Consider the following 20,228-nt stretch of genomic DNA (forward strand, 5'->3'; position numbering starts at 1 on the left):
TAAACTGTGTTTAATTGGTCACTTCAGAAAAAGAGTCAATTGTGGGGAAAAAAGGGGAAAAGAACAACAACGTAGAACATCTTAGTTCCCTGTAAAGTTCTATTGACAGTGAAAAATACCGCATACAGAAAACTTGTTTCCTCTATAACATTCCTAAGTTTAGCAACTCAGCTGTGTCTTTCCTTCTCTGAATAGTAAAAGCAGGTGTGGTATTTCCAATTTCCTAAACAAATAATGAAAAAAATAAAGTGTCACATTCTACCAGTAGGAATCATAACGCCCAGAAGAATTTTCAGATACGTCAGCGTGCACTGAACATGCTACTACCTTTTGTACTTAGAGTTTCTAATAGTTGGATCATTCACTGCAAAGAGAAATAGCAAGATTTCCCTTTCCATGATTTCTAGCTAGATTGTTACATGTTACAGCTAGCATAGCATACAGTTTGTTTGAACCTTCCTGGGATATGTTTGAGTAGGGTATTTCTCATTTCAAAATCAAAACCAAGCTTTGTTGCTGTTTTAGCAATACATGGGGAATTCCAAGTAATTTTGAGTTTCATACAACTGCATAAAGCCAAAATAGCCTAATGGCTCTTTGCCTGTGGTATTTTAACAAAGGGGCTTTTCTGTTTAACATGTGATGAGTTTTAAACTTAACAGACCTTTATAATGCTGTTTGTCTAGTTCACAGGGTTGGTAAGAGGCCTGAATCAGATCTCATTTATAGGGATTTTCCAGGAGGTTAACTCCCCTGTAAACTGTGGCATGATTGCTCTTCATGCGTTACTCATGTGAACACCATCAAAACCTCTCCTTTAGTATTCACACAAACTACCCATCTGAAATCCAAGGTTGATCACAGCAGAAATCATACCACACACATATTTGTACTGAGATTGATTGAGGCATCAAATTCATAAGTCAGGCAACACCTTGCATTTTCACTAGCAGTGAGAGCGATTTACATTTTCCTGTGTTCTTTGGTTTAGCTACTTGTGTTGGGGGGCAGGGGAGGAGAAAGTTGTTTAAACATTAAGTGTATAAGTGCATGCCATAGGCTGACTTCTAATTGCATGACAGAGCACCTGAAACATCTCAGGTCATTGTTGTCATTTAAACAATACCCACCATAGTCAGGCCATTAGAGGGTATTAAGAACGTTTTCGAAAGTGCAGCCAAGTTCTTGTTTATGTTTAGTTGGAACATACACTTCTCACTGCTTGGCCTGAAAACAGGCAGCAGAATCCACTCATTCAAACCCCTCAGTTAGTTTGAAAGATCAGAAGGAATACTTACTTCCAACAGGTGTGAATTGTACATGCTATCTGAAGCAACTTAACTATCCTTATTGTCCTGAAATCAGGAGTCCAGTGACTTTCTGCAGGAAGACAATTTCATTCTCACAGTGAAGTAACAACAGCAAAGTTGAAATTCAACCTGCAGTAGCTGAAAATACATTGCAGTAGGTTAAAAAAAAAAAAAAAGAGTTACATGAAACTTCATTATACCAAGCTAAGAACGATCTCTTTTGAGCTTGTAACCTTTTCGTTAATTTCAGCACATTAAGGGGACGTTCCTCCTCAAACAACGAAGGCTGTCACAAAGCAGCAACTCGCATTTCCGCAGCTGTAACTCACAAAACATAGCAAGCGCCATTAGACACAGGTGAATTACACACGGGGGGGGGGGGAAATACCGCTTCTGCTACTGAAGCACTGAAACGCGTGATCGCACGTCCTTCAGAGAGAGAGAGCGAGCGCGCTCCGTGAGGCATTAAGCCAGCCCGAGGACTCAGCCCGGCCCGCCGCAGCCGCGCCCGCAGAGAGGCGCCTCCTCTCCCCGCTCGCTTTTACGCTCACGACCGGGGGGGGGAGGGGGGGCGTTCGGCCCCGCCCACTCTGCCCCCCAGGGCCAATCAGCTTCCCGCGCCGCTCGCACCTGTGCGCTGGGGATTCGCTTTGGCGCGCGGGGAGGGTGGTAGTCGTTAACGGTCGCGCTCGCGCGGAACCGCTGCTAGGCAACGGCGTCGCCCCAACACAGCTGCGTTCCCTCCTGCCCTCGCTCGCTCGCTCGCGCGCCCGCCCGCCCGCCTTCCCCTCGGCCGCAGCCGGCAGACATGGGCACCGAGCAGGTACTGGAGGCTGCAGGTGGCATAGCCAGGAGTCTCTCCTCCTCCTTGCTTCCCCTTCCCCTCCTTCAGCCCCGAGGCGGCAGCGTCCGACCGGCTCCGGCAGGCCGGGGCGGGGAGCGGGGGGGGGTCCCGTCACCGCCCCGCCTTGGCCAGGGTCGTGCCGGCCGGGAGGCGGCTGAAGGCAAGTGCTTCGCCTGTCGGGTGCACCTGGCCCCAGAGGAGGTTTAGTAGCGATTTAAAAAGTGTTTTTCCTTAAAACTGGCTTTTAACTTTGGTTTAAATAACCGGCTTGAATTACATTTCTGAAACTGCATTTTTCTCCCTGACATTTAATTAAACGTTCGTGCTCTATAAGCCGGAGAGCTGGCGGGGCGCAACCGAATTTGTTGAGAAAGGTATTAGCACGTTGCCTCCTTAGTTGCGGGCTGCTTGCGGAGTGGTACCCTGCAGGGAAATGGAAGTGCAGCGTCTGGTGCTCTCAGCTCTTTGACTCAGGTTTCTAGAAGGAACACAGTCTGCCTTGCAGCTGCTCAGATTTGTTTTAATTAGTTTAGCAGTGCAAGTTTAAGCAGATAAGCAGACTTTATTTTTTAGACTGCTGTTCCTGAACAGTGTTTTCAGAAAGAGTAGCTTTCTCCTATAGGTATCCCATTATAAAGTGCAGAAACAAATTCAGTCTTTAATTTGATATAAAACGTTATGTTGCAATCACTTTTTTTTTTTAAGCCCATGAATGGATTGTTATTAATTCAGTTTATTTCCAGACTTGGAGGAAGCTTAAATGCTGAACATAAATTCTGATAGCAACTTTAACTATGAACATGGTTTTAACTCACTGGGCATTAACTGATACTAATTTGCGTTCTCTAGTGGCCTGACTGGATTGTAGTTAGTTAATGTAATTACAAGGAAGAATTTGCCCTCTTAAATCATGCTGTTCTCCTGTTGCTTTAAGTCAATCCTGTACCCTTATTCTCATTTGTTTCTGATATCCTCATTCAGATATGTTTAATGAAATTTCTGAGATATTTGAAGTGAAATATTCAGTAACTTCAGCGGATTAGAAGTTGACCAATTTTTCTTATTTCTGGTGTGTTTTTCTTCTTGAGGTGCATATTCAAAGGGTAGCTGGATACTCATAGCTATCTGAGGCTGTCCTCGCTGTCCAGGGCTCTCATTTTAGTACATTTTATTGCCAATAGTAAGTTTACAGTATAACCTTTGAGAATCTTGGTGCTGTCTTCAGTGCAGCTAGTTTTAACACAGTATTTATCAGTAGCAGCTGCTCAGAGGTATGAATTGTAGCACTGCATCCTCTGTCTTCCACCAACAGAAAATCCAAAAAAAGCTATATAATGCTGTATACAAAGAAAAGGTCAATCTTCTGCTCCTGTTGCTTGTACAAATACCCATGTTTCTGTTATGTGTTCCTGGATGGTCTAAGGATTAAGACTATGGCCCTTGTCATGAAGGGGAGTGGATAGTACTCTTTTGGGACTTCAAAAGCATTTTCTCCTATGCAGTTTTCTTTTTCTGTCCATCCCTTCAGAGGGTAGTAGATTATATTCACCGTTTTGCCTTAGGATCTGGGCCTAATGAAAAAGTAAGTTTTAGATTTCAGTCTCATTGTGTGAGATGGGGAGAACAAAGAGAATGCCTGTACTCAAGGTTTAGAACCACCTAAGCTGACTTCACATGAGCCAGCTTAGGTGCAGCAGCTGGATAGCTGTATTTTCAGAGAGAATCCAGCACCAGAGTCCAGAGCAGATCACCACTGAGGTGGTTAGGGGGCTGGAGAAGAAGAGGCAGTGGAGGAATCTAATTACTGTCTTCCTCTGCCTGAAGTTATTATAAAGAAGGTGGAGCCAGATTCTTGTCAGTGCTGCACAACAGAAGGCCAAGAGGCAGTGCTCACAAGTTGCAGCAAGGGAAATTCTGACTTGGTATAAGGACAAAGTTATTCACAATGAGATGGTTAAGCAGTGGAATAGATTGCTCGATGGGGCAGTACCTTTAGAGATTTTTCAAAATTCAACTGGACGAGGCCTTGAGCAATCTGATCTAACTTTTTAGTTAGTACCACTTTGAGCAGGAGGCTGGATTACAAGAGGTCCTTTTCAGTGTAATTTTTCCTGTGATTGAATGATTGCTGTGTTTGTGCAGCACTGCATCCAAGCTAAAAAACTCTGTCTGCAGGCTACATAGGCTCTATAGGCTAACTGGCTTGGCAAGCATTAGTGTTATGATGCAGCACAGATGCACTAATTAGGAGATGTACTCATGCTTGTATTACAAAAGAATGTAGCTATTATGTAGTTTGTAGTGTGGACCGTTTTGCAGTTGAATATACTACATTACAGAAAAATAAATGATTTCATATTTTCCCAGTAGAGGTGCAACTGCTTCAATTACCAGACAAAAAGCAGATTTGCCATGCAAATCTTTCTGTATTGCTGATCATATTGCTATTATTACTTGATTATGATGAAATAAGTTCAGCTTTTTTGCCATTCTGGACTGCAAGACTTGTATGAGTATTAGAATTTCAGAGATTTATAGTATGTAAAAAGTCTTGCACATGGGCTGTGCCTAACTGGAAGACAGAATGTCAAGAGAATTAAATGAAGGCTTGAAAGAGATATGTGATTATTGCAGCAAAGTCCTTAGTCACCTTTTTTGTGATAGCCAAAAAGATAGATTAAAAATATCAGGACCTGCCCGCTTGGTGCTTTGCCAGGCATTTTAATCTCTTCTATTCAAGGTGGCCAAAGAATGTATTGAATGATAGCATTAATATCTGTTCCCCTAATAAAAGGAGCCAGAGCATGTTTGGAGAGGGAAAGGGGAGGATGGATCTTTTGTTCATTAAAAGTAGTTCTGTCAACTTTAAAAAAAAGGTACCTAAAACATTTTGTTGTATGACTTCTGCCTCACGCAGCCTGTGGTACTCGAGGAGTTTCTCCCCGTCTTGTTCAAGAGAATAATTTCCTAGAGCTGGAATGAATTTGCTCCCCTTTCATAAGTTGGACCACCTAGTTGCATAACATCAATTTCTGAAGAGATTGTTATGTGTGTGTGTGTATACATGTTTTGTCATTCTACCAAATTCCTGTAGTTTGAAGGAGATTGTCTTTGGGGCTTGGTTTGATTTTTGATTAGCTTTGGTACTGCCGGAGTGTATTCTTGACTGTAAAATTTATGTAAACATCTAAGTGCCTAGAGCTTCCGAGAGTTTCATGCCATAGCAACTAGCAAATGGCATCCGACCTGACTTATTTAAGGATAGCTCAGATATGTCTGCAAAAATTTCCTGTACTTTGAGTCCTTCCTCCCTTCTGTAGCCTTTACATAAGAACCAAAGCAGGACGAGGTCAGTTCTGGCATAGATAAGCAGTACTATCGCAAGTGCGACAGCATGAAAAGAGGTGGTATGGGCAGTGGCAGGAGCATTGGTGTTGGTGTGAAATGGAGGAGGAAAGGAAGAAGCACTAAAAGCACTCCTGTTAGAGACAATTTAAAAAAATTCTACAACTAAACTGTCTTATTTGTTTGTAGGGTGCTGTACCTTGCTAAAACACGCTATCCAGAATTCTGGGTATGGTCAGAAGATGCTCTTGGGAGATGGTTTTGATGTCTGATGATGAGGGGTCAGTGCTGGACTGAAGTGGTAGTTCATCCACAGGTTTAGGCGCTGATGTCACTGCTGATGCCTTTACTGTGTCAATTTTCCCTAAACAGTTAGTAAATCCAACTTCCTTTAGAAATGCCTGTCCTGTCATGTTCCATTTTCTTTCCTGCCCTGCCCTAGAAGGGAGGGAACAAATGAGGATATGATAACATTGTATGCAACAGAAGCAATGTATTATGAAGAATATCAGTTACTGAATGGTCAGTAATTCCTCTTCCCTTTTTTGCCTCCAATCTGAAAAAACAAATTTCAGCAGTTGAATTTTCTTTTTTTTTTTTCCTTTTCCTTTTTTTCTTCCTCCCTTCTGTTTTGTCATGAAGCACAATTAAGGTAATGATGTCTAGGAGTATTTCGTGGTATTTTTAGAAAAAAAAGTTACTGTATTTTATTTTGCTACTCTGTAACTTCTGAAAACTTTTCTATCTTCCCAGAAATTCACTAGTAATTTAAATGTTTATTTGTGATTTTCCTTCTATTTTCAAGACCAGACCAAATGACAAAGGGAAATCGGCAAAGAGAGCAGTGAAGTTTCTACCACAGTTGCCTCAGGTAGTTCTGCTGGCTTTTTTGGAAGCTTTCATTTTCAAATATGCATCAGAGCATGGTTGGCTAAAGACTGTTCTCATTTAAATTTATGGTGAAGTGTAATAATGTGTATATTCCCTCTCTTTGTACTCTATATATGTGTGTGTGTGTGTGTTTATATTTATATACCCTATGTATGTAATCTGTATTTGGAACACTATCTCTCAATATTTGGAAATATATTTCATTATTTGGAAAATATCGAAAGTAGAGTATGTGAACAAGTTTGAACATATTTAAGTAACATAAAACTAGAGAGTAAATAAATGCTTGCATATAAACTTAATATGCTTCTCTCTCAAGCTCTGGATATTTTGAATGTGAGGGCAGCACATAAATGATAGCTTATGCTGCGATTTTTATGCTGTCTTGTTACAGCTATATATTAGGTTATAGTTTCTTTGGTTTACTATATTTAAGATGTTTTAAGGTGTGTGTTAGTCTACACACACCTACAGGACCTACAGCGAGTATACAACTAAAATATAAAATACTTATTCTAGGCAAGGCAGCAGGCTTGTCCTTCATTCCGTCTGAGGAAAGAACAAAAAGATGATGAATCAGATGATTTTCCTGTAAAAAAAAAATATTTACCTGGTAAGGTTAACATTTAGTATGACTTAAAATCGCTCAGAAACTTAAGTATATGCACAACATGTTTGAACTCTGGGTTCATAGAACTTAATTTCAAAATATATTTTCTGCAAGGAGAATATTTGGAGTTTTGGAGATGGGAGAGACACGCGATTCAGGATTTTAGAGATAATGAAGCAGTTGCTGGACCGTCAAGTTCTAAATTGCGGAAAAGCAGTCATCTGAAAAAAAAAGAACATTTCAGAAGTGCTCTTGTTAACATTCTATTGTGAGTTTTCTTATCTTTAAATAATGTATTTTTCCTTTTTGGTAGAAGAATCCAATTTAAAAATCAGATTAGTAAAAAAAAAAAAAAATTTGAAGAATACATTTGTATACGTACCTTTGATTTGTAAACTGTATCACCAGCTTTAAATGCTGAACCTTAGCAGGTAAAAATACAAACTTAGTCACCTGCTTCAGTGTTCTTTTTGCATCAGAATGTCTTAAACTCATGTAAAATGGTGCCAGTTATCTTTTTTGTTTTGTCTGTGTGCAGCTGACATGTAGGTTGGTTATGTATCTGAAGAACATGATGCATGTGCTGGTTTTTTTTTTTTTGTTAGGCAGCAAGATCCTACTGAGGAGCAGCTTCCATCCCTTGATGGAACCCAGCCTCCAAGAGCAAGTTCTTCTACACCAGCAGAGAAAGACATTTTGGTAGTCAAAGATGCTTTTCTAGAATATGAAATGAAATACAAAGGCAGATATTTATTGTAAATACAGACAAGATGATTGATGCCATGACAGATGATTGACAGTAACATTTTCTTCCACTATTAGCTTCACTTCAATATATTATTTCTAATTTTTTTTTGATAATGTAGATTAATTTTTAATGCTTGCTAACAGATTTTCTACATCAATTTAAATTGTATGTATTTTACATACCTATTTAAATGCTGGCATACAGCCAAATGTACTTCATTTGTGATTATACATTCATATTGCTCCATATATTTCTGAGCAATGCAATAGCCATACATTTTATATCCATATGAAGCTCTGTAGGCTGCGTGGATTTCTTTTAGAGTATGTGGTCCAGACCTAGATCTCTGGGATAACAATGACAGGACTGGAATGCTACGATAGATGAGTATATATTGAAAGTTTAATTTAAGGAAGGGATTGATACTGAAACAGTGCTGTAGCAAAGGAAAGGTGGCTCACCATAATTGTTTTGTTTGTTTGTTTATTTTAAATCTGATTTCAATAAGTTATATCTGTTCTTTACTGAAATTTTTAGTACTTAGCTCTCCTCAGAGAACTGTAATAAAGCATATGTCTCTGTACCTTGTTTTTCCATCTCAACTGTTTATCCTTATTTTGCCTGGAAGCTTTTGACAGGCTGATTAAGGTTTCTAAATTAGATTTACTAAGTACATACAATTTATTATGTAAGCCAGTCCTTAGTACTAATTAAATTTACTTTTAGTAAGTGAGCTCATATATCTATCTAAACCTGCAGTAGCATTGACTGTCTAGTACCAGACTTAACCAGAGATCTTATTCTTTTGTCCCGCAGAATTACTGCCATTACATTCAGCATGGAATTGATACAGAAAATGTGGCCCCAATGGATGAATCATGGCTAGACCATATCTTAGCTTTAATTCCACAGCATCTGAAAGTATTTGAGGAAAGTATACATCTACTGTCTGAGGAAATAAAAGAAGACTATCTTTTGAGTGTAAAAAAGGCTACAGGTAAATGTCTGGTATTTTACTCTTGAATTTCAGAAATATTCGTTGAGTACTCTTCACTGTTGACAGCGACCATTGTTGAAGCATTACATAAGTACCTTCCTGTGTTGATGCACATTTTAATAGAAGGAATAGTCACATTTTCTTATCCTTATAATGCTGAAAGCTAATATTACTCAGTATTTATGATCTCTCAAGATTTGTTTTAAACATTTTTTTTTATACGTTCCTCTTTTATAGTATAGCTTTCTATCAAATCCCTTTTCATATATATCCAGGTAAAACTGCTCATCTAAATGAGTTGAGCATTTAGCCCCTTTGGTTGTCTTTATTCTTTTCCTAAGTTTATTTATGTTTTGGCTTATTTTTTACACTTTTTCTAGTTGACTTTGTTTTCAGAGACGCCAGGGAAAAAGATGAAGAGAAGAGGAAAGATTTTCTTCTACCTCATCGTGCAGAGTAAGAAAATGTATTTATTCGAAAACACTGACTAGAGAGCAATGGAATAGAATAGTATGTGTAAGGAACAGGCTTAAGCAGAGGCAATCAATGTCAGCTGGAGCCCTGAAGAAAATAGTAAAAGTAATTAAGAGTTATTAGTTACATAAATTCAAATAATGATTGTGCAACATCTTTGGAGGAAACTCTGGAAAATATGTGTCTACCTTCAATAATTGCTGGTAATTAGTTTTCCTTTGCAGTGTTTAACTGATTATAAGTCTCAGATTTAATGCCACAGCATTTGAAAATGGGATATAGCTGGCTGACTCCTTGTGTGTAAATTGCATTGTACTCAACGGAACAATGACATGATCTGCACTGATTTCAGTGAAACTCTGTCTTATTTGCAGATGGTGTCAGTTTGGCTTAAGGTTTAAGAACATAGTACAATACAGCAACACAAATCAGACTATTTTGTTCCTCAGAACAATTCAGCAATATGTAGTAAAAACATTAATAGATGCCTACCTTTTCTGTATGGGTTTTCCAGTATGCACTAACATCCAAAGTGTAATGGATAAATGTGGCCTTTGTTTAGGGGAAAGGACTGTTTACATTCCTTTCACGTTTGTCTTAAAAAATCTGCTATATACTGATAGCTTTTTATGAGGAGACAATTGGCTTGGTAGATAAGGGGAGAGCAGTGGATGTCGTCCACCTCGACTGCGGTAAGACTTTTGACGCTGTCCCCCATAACATTCTCATGGCTAAGCTGATGAACTATGGGCTAGATGAGCAGACAGCGAGGAGGATTGAAAACTGGCTGAAAGGCCGAGTTTAGAGGTTTGTGTTCAGTGACTATGAAGTCTAGTTGGAGGCGAGTAATTAGCAGCGTACCCCAGGGGTTGATACTGAGTGCAGTACTGTTCAGCTTCATCTTTAATGATCTGGATGATGGGGCAGTTTGCTGATGATACAAAACTGGGAGGAATAGCTGATACACTGGAGGGTTGTGCTGCCATTCAGAGGGGCCTGACAGGCTGGAGAAGTGGGCAAACAGGAAGGTCATGAAGTTCAGCAAAGGGAAATGCAAAGTCCTGCATGTGGAGAGGAATAACCCCACGCACCGTTACTTGCTGGTGGCTGGCTGGCTTGAAGGCAGCTTTGCAGAAAAGGACGTGAGGGTCCTGGTGGGCAACAAGCTAGACGTGAGCTAGCAAGATGCCCTTGGGAAGGCCCAAAGTATCCTGGGCTGCTATTAGGCAGAGCATTGCCAGCATGGTGATTCTTCCCCTCTGCTCAGCAGTGGTGAGGCCACATGTAGAGTACTGTGTCCAGTTATGGGCTATCCAGTACAAGAGAGACATGGAGCTACTGCAGCAAGTGCAGCTACAAAGATGATGACTGGAATATCTGAAAGGCTGAGAGTTGAGACTGTTTAGCTGAGAGAATAGACAGCTCGGGGGGATCTTATCAATGTGTCTAAATGTCTGAAGGGAAGGTATAAAGAACACGGAGCCAGACTCTTCTGAGTGGTGCCCAGTGACAGGACAAGAGGCAACGGACACAAACTGAAACACAGGAAGTTCCATCTGAACATAAGAATAAACTTTTTCTGTGCAGGTGGCTGAACACTGGAACAGGTTGCCCAGAGAGGTGGTGAAGTCTCCATCCTTGGAGATATTGAGAAGCCATTTGGACATGGTCCTGGGCAATCTGCTCTAGGTGACTCTGCTTTGAGTCGGGAGGTTGGACTGGATGATCTCCAGAGGTCACTTTCAGCCTCAACCGTTCTATGATTCTGTGAAATCCAAAAGTAGAAAATTATCATAATGGAATAGTAATCATTTGGTAAAACAGTTTTATTCCTTTAACAGTACTTGAAGTATGAAACTTTCTTCTAAATAAATAGGTAAGATAGATGTAGAAAAATTTCAAATTTTTTACCTTAACTTCCTATAGGCACTTTTTCTACCTCCTATAGAATACAGATTCACTTAGAAATGGATAAAGGTTTTATTTTATATCAGAAATTTTTTGTAATAGTAGTTAATTATGAAGATGGGAGCAAAAGTTTTACAAATACATGAGTTATTTCTCAAGAACATTTTTGCTTTTCCCTTAGAAATATGCTCTTCTGTTGGAAACAAAAAGTGGTTCTGTTTTGTAAACTGAGGTTACGTTTGTCCATATATGGAAGAGCAGTCATTTTTCTTCTACCATCTATTACTGTTGTTTTTTTTCTCCACAATATTTCACTTTTAAACCATCTTAAATAATTTCACTCTAGGAAAGCAAAATCTTAGAGGAGAGACAAAATGTTTGTGTCTGAATAATTTCTAATTAGTTATTTGTCATTGTAAAATAATAGGAAAGATTATCATTTCTGTTTGAGTAGCCTCATGGTATTATTTCTCATGAACTTACTGACTGTGCAGTTTTGCTGATGGATTCTTTCAGTGGGAATACCTTTTGGAGCATTCTCATAACTGCCATGCCCTACTGCAGTAATGTTTGGATTTTTTTTGAATGAAAATGGCTGCCTATATGCAGTAAGCACATTGTCAACACACCAGTTGAATGAGGCTTGTCAATAAACTCCAATAGGGAAATACCTAAGTTGTTAACTAGATATTGCCTCAGTTTGAGGTGGTCAGCAATTCTTGCTGCCAAGAAAGTCTGCAGTAGCAGAATGTTAAGTGCCTGAGTTACTGTACTGGCCAAAATTTACGGTGTTAAAGGCTCCCAGGTGTCTAAATGGCTAGCTGAATGCTTTTTGGTAGCTTGTCTGAAATCTCTTAAGTGTTTACTGAGTTGTGCTTTGGATAGCTTAATCTCTTTTTGTTCCTTACTTGTTCACTTAACAGCCTTTCACATGCAGATTGGCAAAACTCTTCTCATTAGATTCAGTGTCCAAGTTTGATACTCAGTACCACAGCGCAGTCGTTTAGGCTCTAATTAGGACTTCATTCCCACCTTCTGTTCAGGATAGTACCATTTGGAAGGTTATTTCATGGTGTGACTATGCAGAGACCACTTAAAGAAGAAATGAAAGTTGCTCATCTGGAACCAGAGTTTTTTAAAGTGAAGTCTTACATAATCACATCTCTACATAACCTTTTCCTCACCTTTGAAACCTAGTATCAGTCTGAGATTTGATGAGAGGCAGAAGGATCTGAGGGAGGTTAGAGTATCATGCTTCATTTCATGGTTCTAGGAACATTCAGGAAGACATGGAGAAAGTTACAAGTGGAGAGGGGTGTAAGGTGATGTGTTATGTATACAAAAAAATGTTCTCTCGTTGGTTCCTAAGCGTGGCTGTGCAATCGTTACTGAAGAACTATAGTTAGAAGTTCATAATCGTAGTCTGTGTTACAACAAAAATAGTTGAAGTGTATGTTTCTTAAATTGTAATACTTAGTATTTTAACAGTAAAATCACCTGCCATAGAAAATGACAGCCAGCTATGATTAACAATTTTTAAAGCAAAAGGGACAGTATTTTTAATATCTAAATAAAGAAGCAGAAGACTAGATTTAGCTCTTCAGTTTTAAGCTTTCCGGGATGCAAAGCGATTATCTTAAAGCAGATGTACAAATGTTTTGGTTCTTAGGACAGCTACATTTATCCTGCTGTGGTTCTTGTTTTGTAGAATTGAAGTAGTGCCAAAACCGTGGAACAAGTCTTTCTTGTCAGCGTGCAGTTACATAAAAGAAGATTTGCATGCAATAAATCCTATAATACTAGCTGTTCTACATTTATGGGAAACTTCGTTTAAGTAAGTGCTATTTATATCTCTTAGATTTTCAGCTCTCATGGTTGATGTTTATTGGCAAGATTGTATTTGCTCTAACAATGCTCAGTAATTTTGGAATCCATGTAGGGAAAAAATGGTTGAACGCTTCTTAAGATTTCTAAGTCACCATATTGAATTTGGGACTGCTTCACTATATGCATCTGGACATTGATCATGGATATGACTCCTTTGTTCAAAAACCATTATCACCACTATATTATAGTTGTCTATGTGCCCTCCAACTTTATGCTTTATGCTTTGAGGAGCTTCTGCCAGCTTTTCCTCTATAGAGGTCAAGCTTTCTTATCTGTACTTCTCCAGAACTGACTTTTTGAAAACTGATGTCACATTTGCCGTCATCTTTTCCTCTGATATCTAGGCAGTTTTAACCAAGAAGCTTAACCTTAAAGTTAATAGTTCAGCTATTTCACACTTGGCATTTCACCCAAGCTCTAAAGAAAATCATCTGAACCTGGCAATATGTTGCTTTTTGTCATTTTTTTTCTGCAGCCTATTCCACTGACACTTCAATTTGAAACAGCACGTTCCTTGTGCAGCAAAGTTCCAGAACAGAGCTGCTATGATCTTATCTTCTCTAAGCCCTCCTTTTTTATTATTTTTTATTTCAACCCTCTTTTTTAATCCTGCAGACTCTGGCAAGACTCCTGCTCCTGATATGTTTTTAAAATAATTTATTTTGGATGTAACTTCTGTTTTTGAAATAGTCTTTCTTGCTTTCATTACAGTCCCTTAGTCTCTGTTTAACTTTGAGGCTTTTTTGTGGTTTTTCTTAGGTTAGAATTTTCAAAACAGTCTGTCTTCCTTGCTCCCAGGAAAAGAAGGGTTGATATCTTGCTTAGCAGGGCTCTCATTTTTTCTCCTCTTAACTGATTAACAAGGAGAAAAGACATTAGGTGGCCTATTGTTTTCTGCTTTCCAGGGTAGACCAAACTGCTTGCTGATTTCTTGACTGGTGATTAGAAAGAGAATTTCATCCATCCAGGCCGGGGGGGGGGGGGGGGGGGGGGGGGGCAATTGCTCTAACAATTTGCAGGGAGTGTTTTTTGTTTTTTTGTTTGTTGCATCTGCTATGTAGTAGACCAAGCTCAGTTAGTTGTCTTTAAAATATAAATATTGAAAAAGATTTTGAAGCTAAGTTTGAATGCTTATATTTTAATTTTACGTTGTTTTATATATTTATAAAATCTGTTGAGTACTAGAAAGGAATGCTATTTACAGCATTCAGCAGTTTTTAGTTATAACCCTTGATATAATGAGTACCATTTACAGAAACTCTAATTCTGGAATACTTATTCGTATGCTCAAATGTAGTAATTATGCCTTCAGTTTAAGATCACGCATACAAACAGTACTGCAGTGCTTACACGTGGTTGTTCTGAAATAATAAAAGGTAATTTCTGAACATAACTTTATCTTTGAAAGTGTTTTAAAAGTAAAGTTATTTTAAATGGGTTTTGAATAAGGAATATGAAAAAGGTTCTATGGAAACAGGAGAATGAATAACAAAGTACTGCAAATGTGATTCTAAACTATTTATGTCATATTCTGTTTCAGAGATTTACGCCTTCTTGATACAGAAATATTTCGCAATAAACAGGAAGCTGTGGAAGTGTCATCTTTCCAGATTGAAGTCATAGGGGAAATTGGAAATTCCAAAGCGATTCTATCTAGGAAGTATGATCCAGTGTATCCATATTATTTAAGTTACAGGGATGTCTTCAACTTCTCCATGTTACATTTTTGAAAGTCTGAATTTTGCAGAGGGAGAAGGCATGACCCATTTTAATTGTGCACATTTAAGAAAGAGATGCCATGTTGTAAAATACTATGAGGCCTACAGACAAACAGAGCTGTGTAAATATTTAGCATGTTATAATGATCTGTGCAAAGGCAGTTTTTTTGTTCTGAATTTTGGAGTGATATACTGTGCTCACTTCTTAAAGAGACACTAAGAGTATATGTTTTTAGTGTATTATGACAAAAACTTTTATTTTGAGGACACGTTTGTGCTCTAATAACTATTCTTGGAAGGATGTTTTGGAAGTATTTTAGCTTAAGGGAGGTCTACTTCTTAAAACTTCCCTAATTTTGATTTCCAGTTTAAAATTTGTCAGCCTACTGAAACCAGCTAAAATATTGAATGCTGAAGAGAGAAATGAAGGAAGGAAAAAAATACAGTATTTTCACTATAAATAATATATGACAATTTAAAATATAAACTGTGATAGAACTTTTTATATAGAAAGACTTGCTGCATCCCTGCTGCATACAAAGAAAGTGTCTCTTGTTAGAGAGACACTTCAGATGAACATAATATCGCATAGCCAGTACCGTACTAGTATCTGTAGAACATCTAATGCTGAGTTTGCTATTTCAGTTTGTATCTACTCAGTTTTGTAGCTCTCTCTGAGAGGAGAGTCATCTGAACAGTGTCATATTTCTAAGATCCATTGACATTGCAGATTAAGTTTAAGATTTTTAAAAACAAAGTCTTGGGGTGTAGGTTTATGTATCCAGTCTGAGATACTGGAAGAAGCTAATAAAACAGTTTTTCTAGCAGTGCACTCAGTATGCTGCAGGATTTCAAATAAAGCATCAAAATTTTTAATTTTATTTTCCCCCCAGATATTGGTAGCCGGACTGTACTGATTGTGTGCATCTGATGTTTATTTAGTCAATAATGCTTCCTTGCTTCCTGCAGTTACTTATTACTACTTTTCTGCCATTTCAGATTTGTATCGAACAAAACAACTGTAGACACTGCTATATTCCCAAGTACTTATATTTTTCATGCTATGAACTTAAAAGGTTTTTACTTCAGCCTTTGTCTATGATTTTATTGCATATTGTCTTTACTACTTTCAGATGTATTTCTCCTGACCCAGATGATGCTTTTGTACTGTTAGCTGAAGGCTACACACTTCAAGTGATTTCTTCCTCCCTATTTCTGAGACCCCATACCAGAGCTAATTTCATTTTGGCAAAGGGCAGCTGGGCAGAATTTCCTCTGGACTGCTTTCACTGTTCAGTCTTAGCATCTCCTGAAGTTACAAGGATGTGTAAGGAGCTATGTTACCTCTGGGACTTGAGTGTGATGCCTTTGAAGCCTTTCTGTCCTCTGTTGACCTGAGAAATAGGAGAAAAAAGCAAGATAGCAAGTTTATCCATCATAATATCTTATATCTTAAATGTGATTCCATAATAGTGGGTAACATTTGCAGAGAAATGCTTCCTTAAAATCTAAAGATACTACCACATGAGCTACTCATGTAAAGCTATAGTTTCCCAAGTGTATCTTTTGACTGCTTGTAGTATATGCATATATAGTAATTAACTTAAAAACCTGGATTTATTCATGCCAATCGCTTTAAAAACTTTAAAATACTGTCTTCTTCTAAGGTGGTTTCCAAAAGTGCAGAATATATTTTACCAAGGTATTAGAAAAAAGCAAGTACCCAGCAATGCCAACAGCCCTGGAGTAGCGTCTTTCTTCAGTTGTGCTGCCACTTTAATGACTCATCAACTGGAAAGCTTACTTCTGCATTCAATTCAGGACTTTACAGATTTAATTGTTCAACCTGCAGTAAGTAGTCCTTTATACCCATGCTAGCAACATTGCTGGTCCATGTGCATACAATTTCTTTCCTTTTCATTCTACTTCTTCTGAAAAGTTTAATATTAAAGAGAGCATGGACTACGGTGACAGGTACCTTCTTAGGGGAAAGAAAAAAGGGAAGACTATTTTAGGGGTGCATTATTTATTAAATGGAGTTAAAATATCACAAAGCCCCTTTTCTTTGTCATGTAAAAAGGGAAATATCAACATATTTTACATTTGGTAACCTCAAGAACACACTGCAGTCAGTAAGACTTGCAGTAGAAGTTCATTAATGTATAGGCCACGTGTATCTTGCATTATTCTAGGGCTACCTGTCCATAATCCCCACCTGTCCATAATCCCCACCTGTGGAGAATGCAGGCATCTCCTGTCTGCTCTTTGTAGGTGTTTATTACATGATTTGGTAGCATAGTTCTCAGGCAAAAAAAGTAAGTAAAGAAAGAACAGTTTCCCTTTTGCGCTCACACAATGTCTACCATGGAGATAAATATTTCTCCTTGATGTTTGATGTCTTGGAACACAGCTGGATTTTTGTTAAGCTTTCTCTTAACACCCTCAAATATCCACAGAGCTCCAACTCCAGATAGCGTTGATGGAAAAACAGGCAGGGAATCTAAGGCAGTAAGGAATCGTGCTATGGCGATAGAGTATATGTTTTTCAGTCCTTCGTAATTAGTAACTAGTCTGACCTACTGTCCCCAAAGTGCTATATATACTTCTGAATTAAGTAGGCTTTGATGTCTGCAGTACTATTTTATATGATCATTAGTGATATGTGCTTATTTTTTAAATTTTATGCTTTCTAATAGTAATCTTATGCTACCTAATGGTGATAAAATTCTTCCTTATACTTCCTAATTATATTTAAAAATGGTTAGAATATGTTGGCAGATACAGGGAAGTTGAGAAAAGTCTGATCCAAATTAAAGATATGATGAAAAATCCAATTATGCCACCAAGGGCTAGGGCATATGAAAATTCTTATACTGGGATACATCAGAATCCATGCTACAAAAGAGACTACTCTCTGTAGCACAAATATAATTGTCATAATACTTCTCAGATTAATTTTTGTGGATCAGATTCTTGTGTAGCAAGTAAAATTGGAAGCAGCTCTTTTAAAGTAAGTAGGTTTGTAGCGGCTACTGCAGAGGATGAATACATGTGTTACACTATAGTACAGCATAGTAATATAGTAATTCCTGTATTACTACAATTGTGAGGGCTAACACTATAAAGCTATTCTGCCTCAGTCTGTGACAATAACCTTATAAAAGTTTTGGCTAGTGTGTAGAAGATGCCTCTTGTGCCTACTAAAAAATTACATATTACATTTGATATTAATGGTTGTCAATTTTATGTAAACTTTATCAGGCATACTTGCTATTTGCACAAATAATTTTATTATGATTATGGCATGTCTTTTGCAATAAATATCCCAACAATTTAAAATGCACGTACAGGAGTAATTCTTAATGATCCTTTGACTTTTCTTGCATGAGTTCAGTTAGCTAATAACTCTCCTGCTCTCCCATTCTCCCTCTCTCCCTCTTCCCCCCCCCCTTTTTTTTTTTCTTAAGAAATCAGTCCGTGCCTATGAACACCCAGGTTTCATCCTGAGGCTAATGCTTGAGAATGACTGCGTTAAATTTGAACCTGACTTTAATGAGTGGGAGGATATATTACTGAATGTTTATACTCTTATGATTAAAGCTCTCAGTGATATACCAAGAGTTGAGACCAACTTATTTTCTAAATGGGTAAGAAATTACAACCTTCATGTTTTTGTTTTCTCGTTGTATTGTTGCAGCATTTAGTTCCTAGGTATTTTTGAGGAATAGTCCTCCTGTCAGAACTCACACAATTATATGATAACATGCTTTTAGTACATTTGAAATCATCTTAAGTTTATTAGTAAAAGGCAAAATCACTGTTCTCTAAGCAAATAGAAAGCTAAGAAAAAAATTTTCTTCCATATGTTGTTATCTTCAGTTACTCCTAGAAAGATATTGCATGCTAAAACCAAAACTGATACATTTAAATTTTAAACACAGTTCTGCAGTGTTCTGGAAAATGCCTTCTATTTTGATACTGGAAAGGATATTCTCATCTTAAACATGGAATTTTGTGAGTAGAATAGCCTTTAAAAAATCCGAAACCATCATTTTTAAGCAATTTAAATATAAATTTTTATATGCATTTAACTAAATCAAAATGTTAGGTCAAACAGGAAATTATCCAAGTTAAGTAAGAAAAATACTTTTCACCTGTTTGATTTGGAATTGCGTGTTGCTTTCAATATTAGTTTTTACTATGAAGTGAGTCAATGGAACGTCCCGTAGTGACTCTTGATCATTTCCTAGTGAGCAAATGTTTCTTTTTTCCTGAGGAACTACCATTTGGAGATCCTATTGCTCTTTCTGTTTAGCACCAGCTTGAATTTTAAAAAAAGATATCGACCCTCAACATTTTTGTCAATATGCTTAAAGTTAAACACGTAACATTACTACCTAAGTTTCTGCTTGGATGTGTTTTATAAGAGAGCTAATCAATAACCTGCAAGAAGACAAATGAAAATAAGTATCTCAAGCATGTGTAAATGCATGAAAACCAGACCTTCAGAGCTTCTGACACTTGCAGGAAGTTTCTAATGTTTCCATGTTTCTAATGTTACATATTCATCAGTTGATGGCAAAACTGAAGTTGTGTGGGCTCTCCAGCAAAGATAAAATCAATGTAGATTATATTTAAAATTTTTGATATATATTTTTTTAATGTGGATTAGTATGTGGACTTCTGAATTTCTGAATGAAGCAGCTTTGTTTTCTTATTTGTTGGACACAGATATGTATAATCTAGGATACAAAAAATTTGGAAATAGAGTGTAAATAGCTGTATATAAAAAAAATTAGATTTAAAACCAAACTTTAATTAGAAAATTTAATATTTAATTAAATTTTATACACTGTTTGTCTTCCGTGAGATAAATGAGCCATGTACATAGCTGAAATTTGAAAATGTGTTTTTTTCAAAGCCTAAAGATGAGTCTGCATCAGATTTTTTGAAGCCTGTTATCCTGGAAGAGGTCTTGGAGGAACATAGGAAAAGGATCCGAGAAGAAATTATCAAAGAAAGTGCTGCACCTGTGGAACATCTCAAGCTGTATGATAAGTACAGCTTCTTGATAAACAAACAAGCTGAACAAGATGCTGATAAGTTCCTGGCAGAGGAACATACCTTTGAAGAAATAACAGGAGAAATTATTAAATACCAGAAACTCAGTAAGGACATACGATATACTTTCAGGAAGGTAAATTGTAATGATTTTCATAAAGAGATATTGACATCACTTCAATGTTGATTTTATATTAAGAATGTTGTCAGTCAAAGGTGATAATGATTAGTTTTGAAATAATGGAAGTGAAGTAAAAAAAATTTTTTTTTTCCAGAAAAAGAGCTAGTTCTTCAGGAGTAACCATTTCTGGGGTGTTTTTGCCCAGTTTGTGTGAGACTTGGTTCTTTTTACTAGATATATCTTTTTGGGACTTGTGAAGGTATTCAGGGTATGCTCCTCCTAGATGTCAAGGCCTAAAAGGAAGCATGAGTCCA

At 37.6% G+C, this 20,228-nt stretch overlaps 1 protein-coding gene and 1 long non-coding RNA gene across 2 annotated transcripts in view; one reads left to right on the plus strand and one right to left on the minus strand.

The window, feature by feature from the left end:
- Window positions 1–1,809, minus strand: LOC138067706 (uncharacterized). The gene is made up of 3 exons (XR_011142085.1): window positions 1,544–1,809; window positions 1,299–1,448; window positions 1–223 (listed from the first exon to the last, which is right to left on the minus strand). It is a non-coding gene; the product is annotated as an uncharacterized lncRNA (long non-coding RNA).
- A 164-nt stretch (window positions 1,810–1,973) lies between these two features.
- DNAH7 (dynein axonemal heavy chain 7) overlaps window positions 1,974–20,228 on the plus strand; it is a 121,640-nt gene continuing 103,385 nt past the window's right edge. Inside the window, exons 1-12 of the mRNA XM_068948272.1 lie at window positions 1,974–2,133; window positions 6,305–6,370; window positions 6,910–7,003; window positions 7,115–7,268; window positions 7,606–7,699; window positions 8,565–8,745; window positions 9,126–9,201; window positions 12,836–12,961; window positions 14,555–14,674; window positions 16,400–16,583; window positions 18,200–18,379; window positions 19,654–19,929. Of these exons, the coding sequence (XP_068804373.1) occupies window positions 2,119–2,133; window positions 6,305–6,370; window positions 6,910–7,003; window positions 7,115–7,268; window positions 7,606–7,699; window positions 8,565–8,745; window positions 9,126–9,201; window positions 12,836–12,961; window positions 14,555–14,674; window positions 16,400–16,583; window positions 18,200–18,379; window positions 19,654–19,929 (1,566 nt within the window). The 5' untranslated portion in view covers window positions 1,974–2,118. The remainder of the gene's footprint in view (window positions 2,134–6,304; window positions 6,371–6,909; window positions 7,004–7,114; window positions 7,269–7,605; window positions 7,700–8,564; window positions 8,746–9,125; window positions 9,202–12,835; window positions 12,962–14,554; window positions 14,675–16,399; window positions 16,584–18,199; window positions 18,380–19,653; window positions 19,930–20,228) is intronic.

Source organism: Struthio camelus, chromosome 6 (genome assembly GCF_040807025.1).
Source record: "Struthio camelus isolate bStrCam1 chromosome 6, bStrCam1.hap1, whole genome shotgun sequence".
Classification (NCBI taxonomy): Eukaryota; Metazoa; Chordata; class Aves; order Struthioniformes; family Struthionidae; genus Struthio; species Struthio camelus.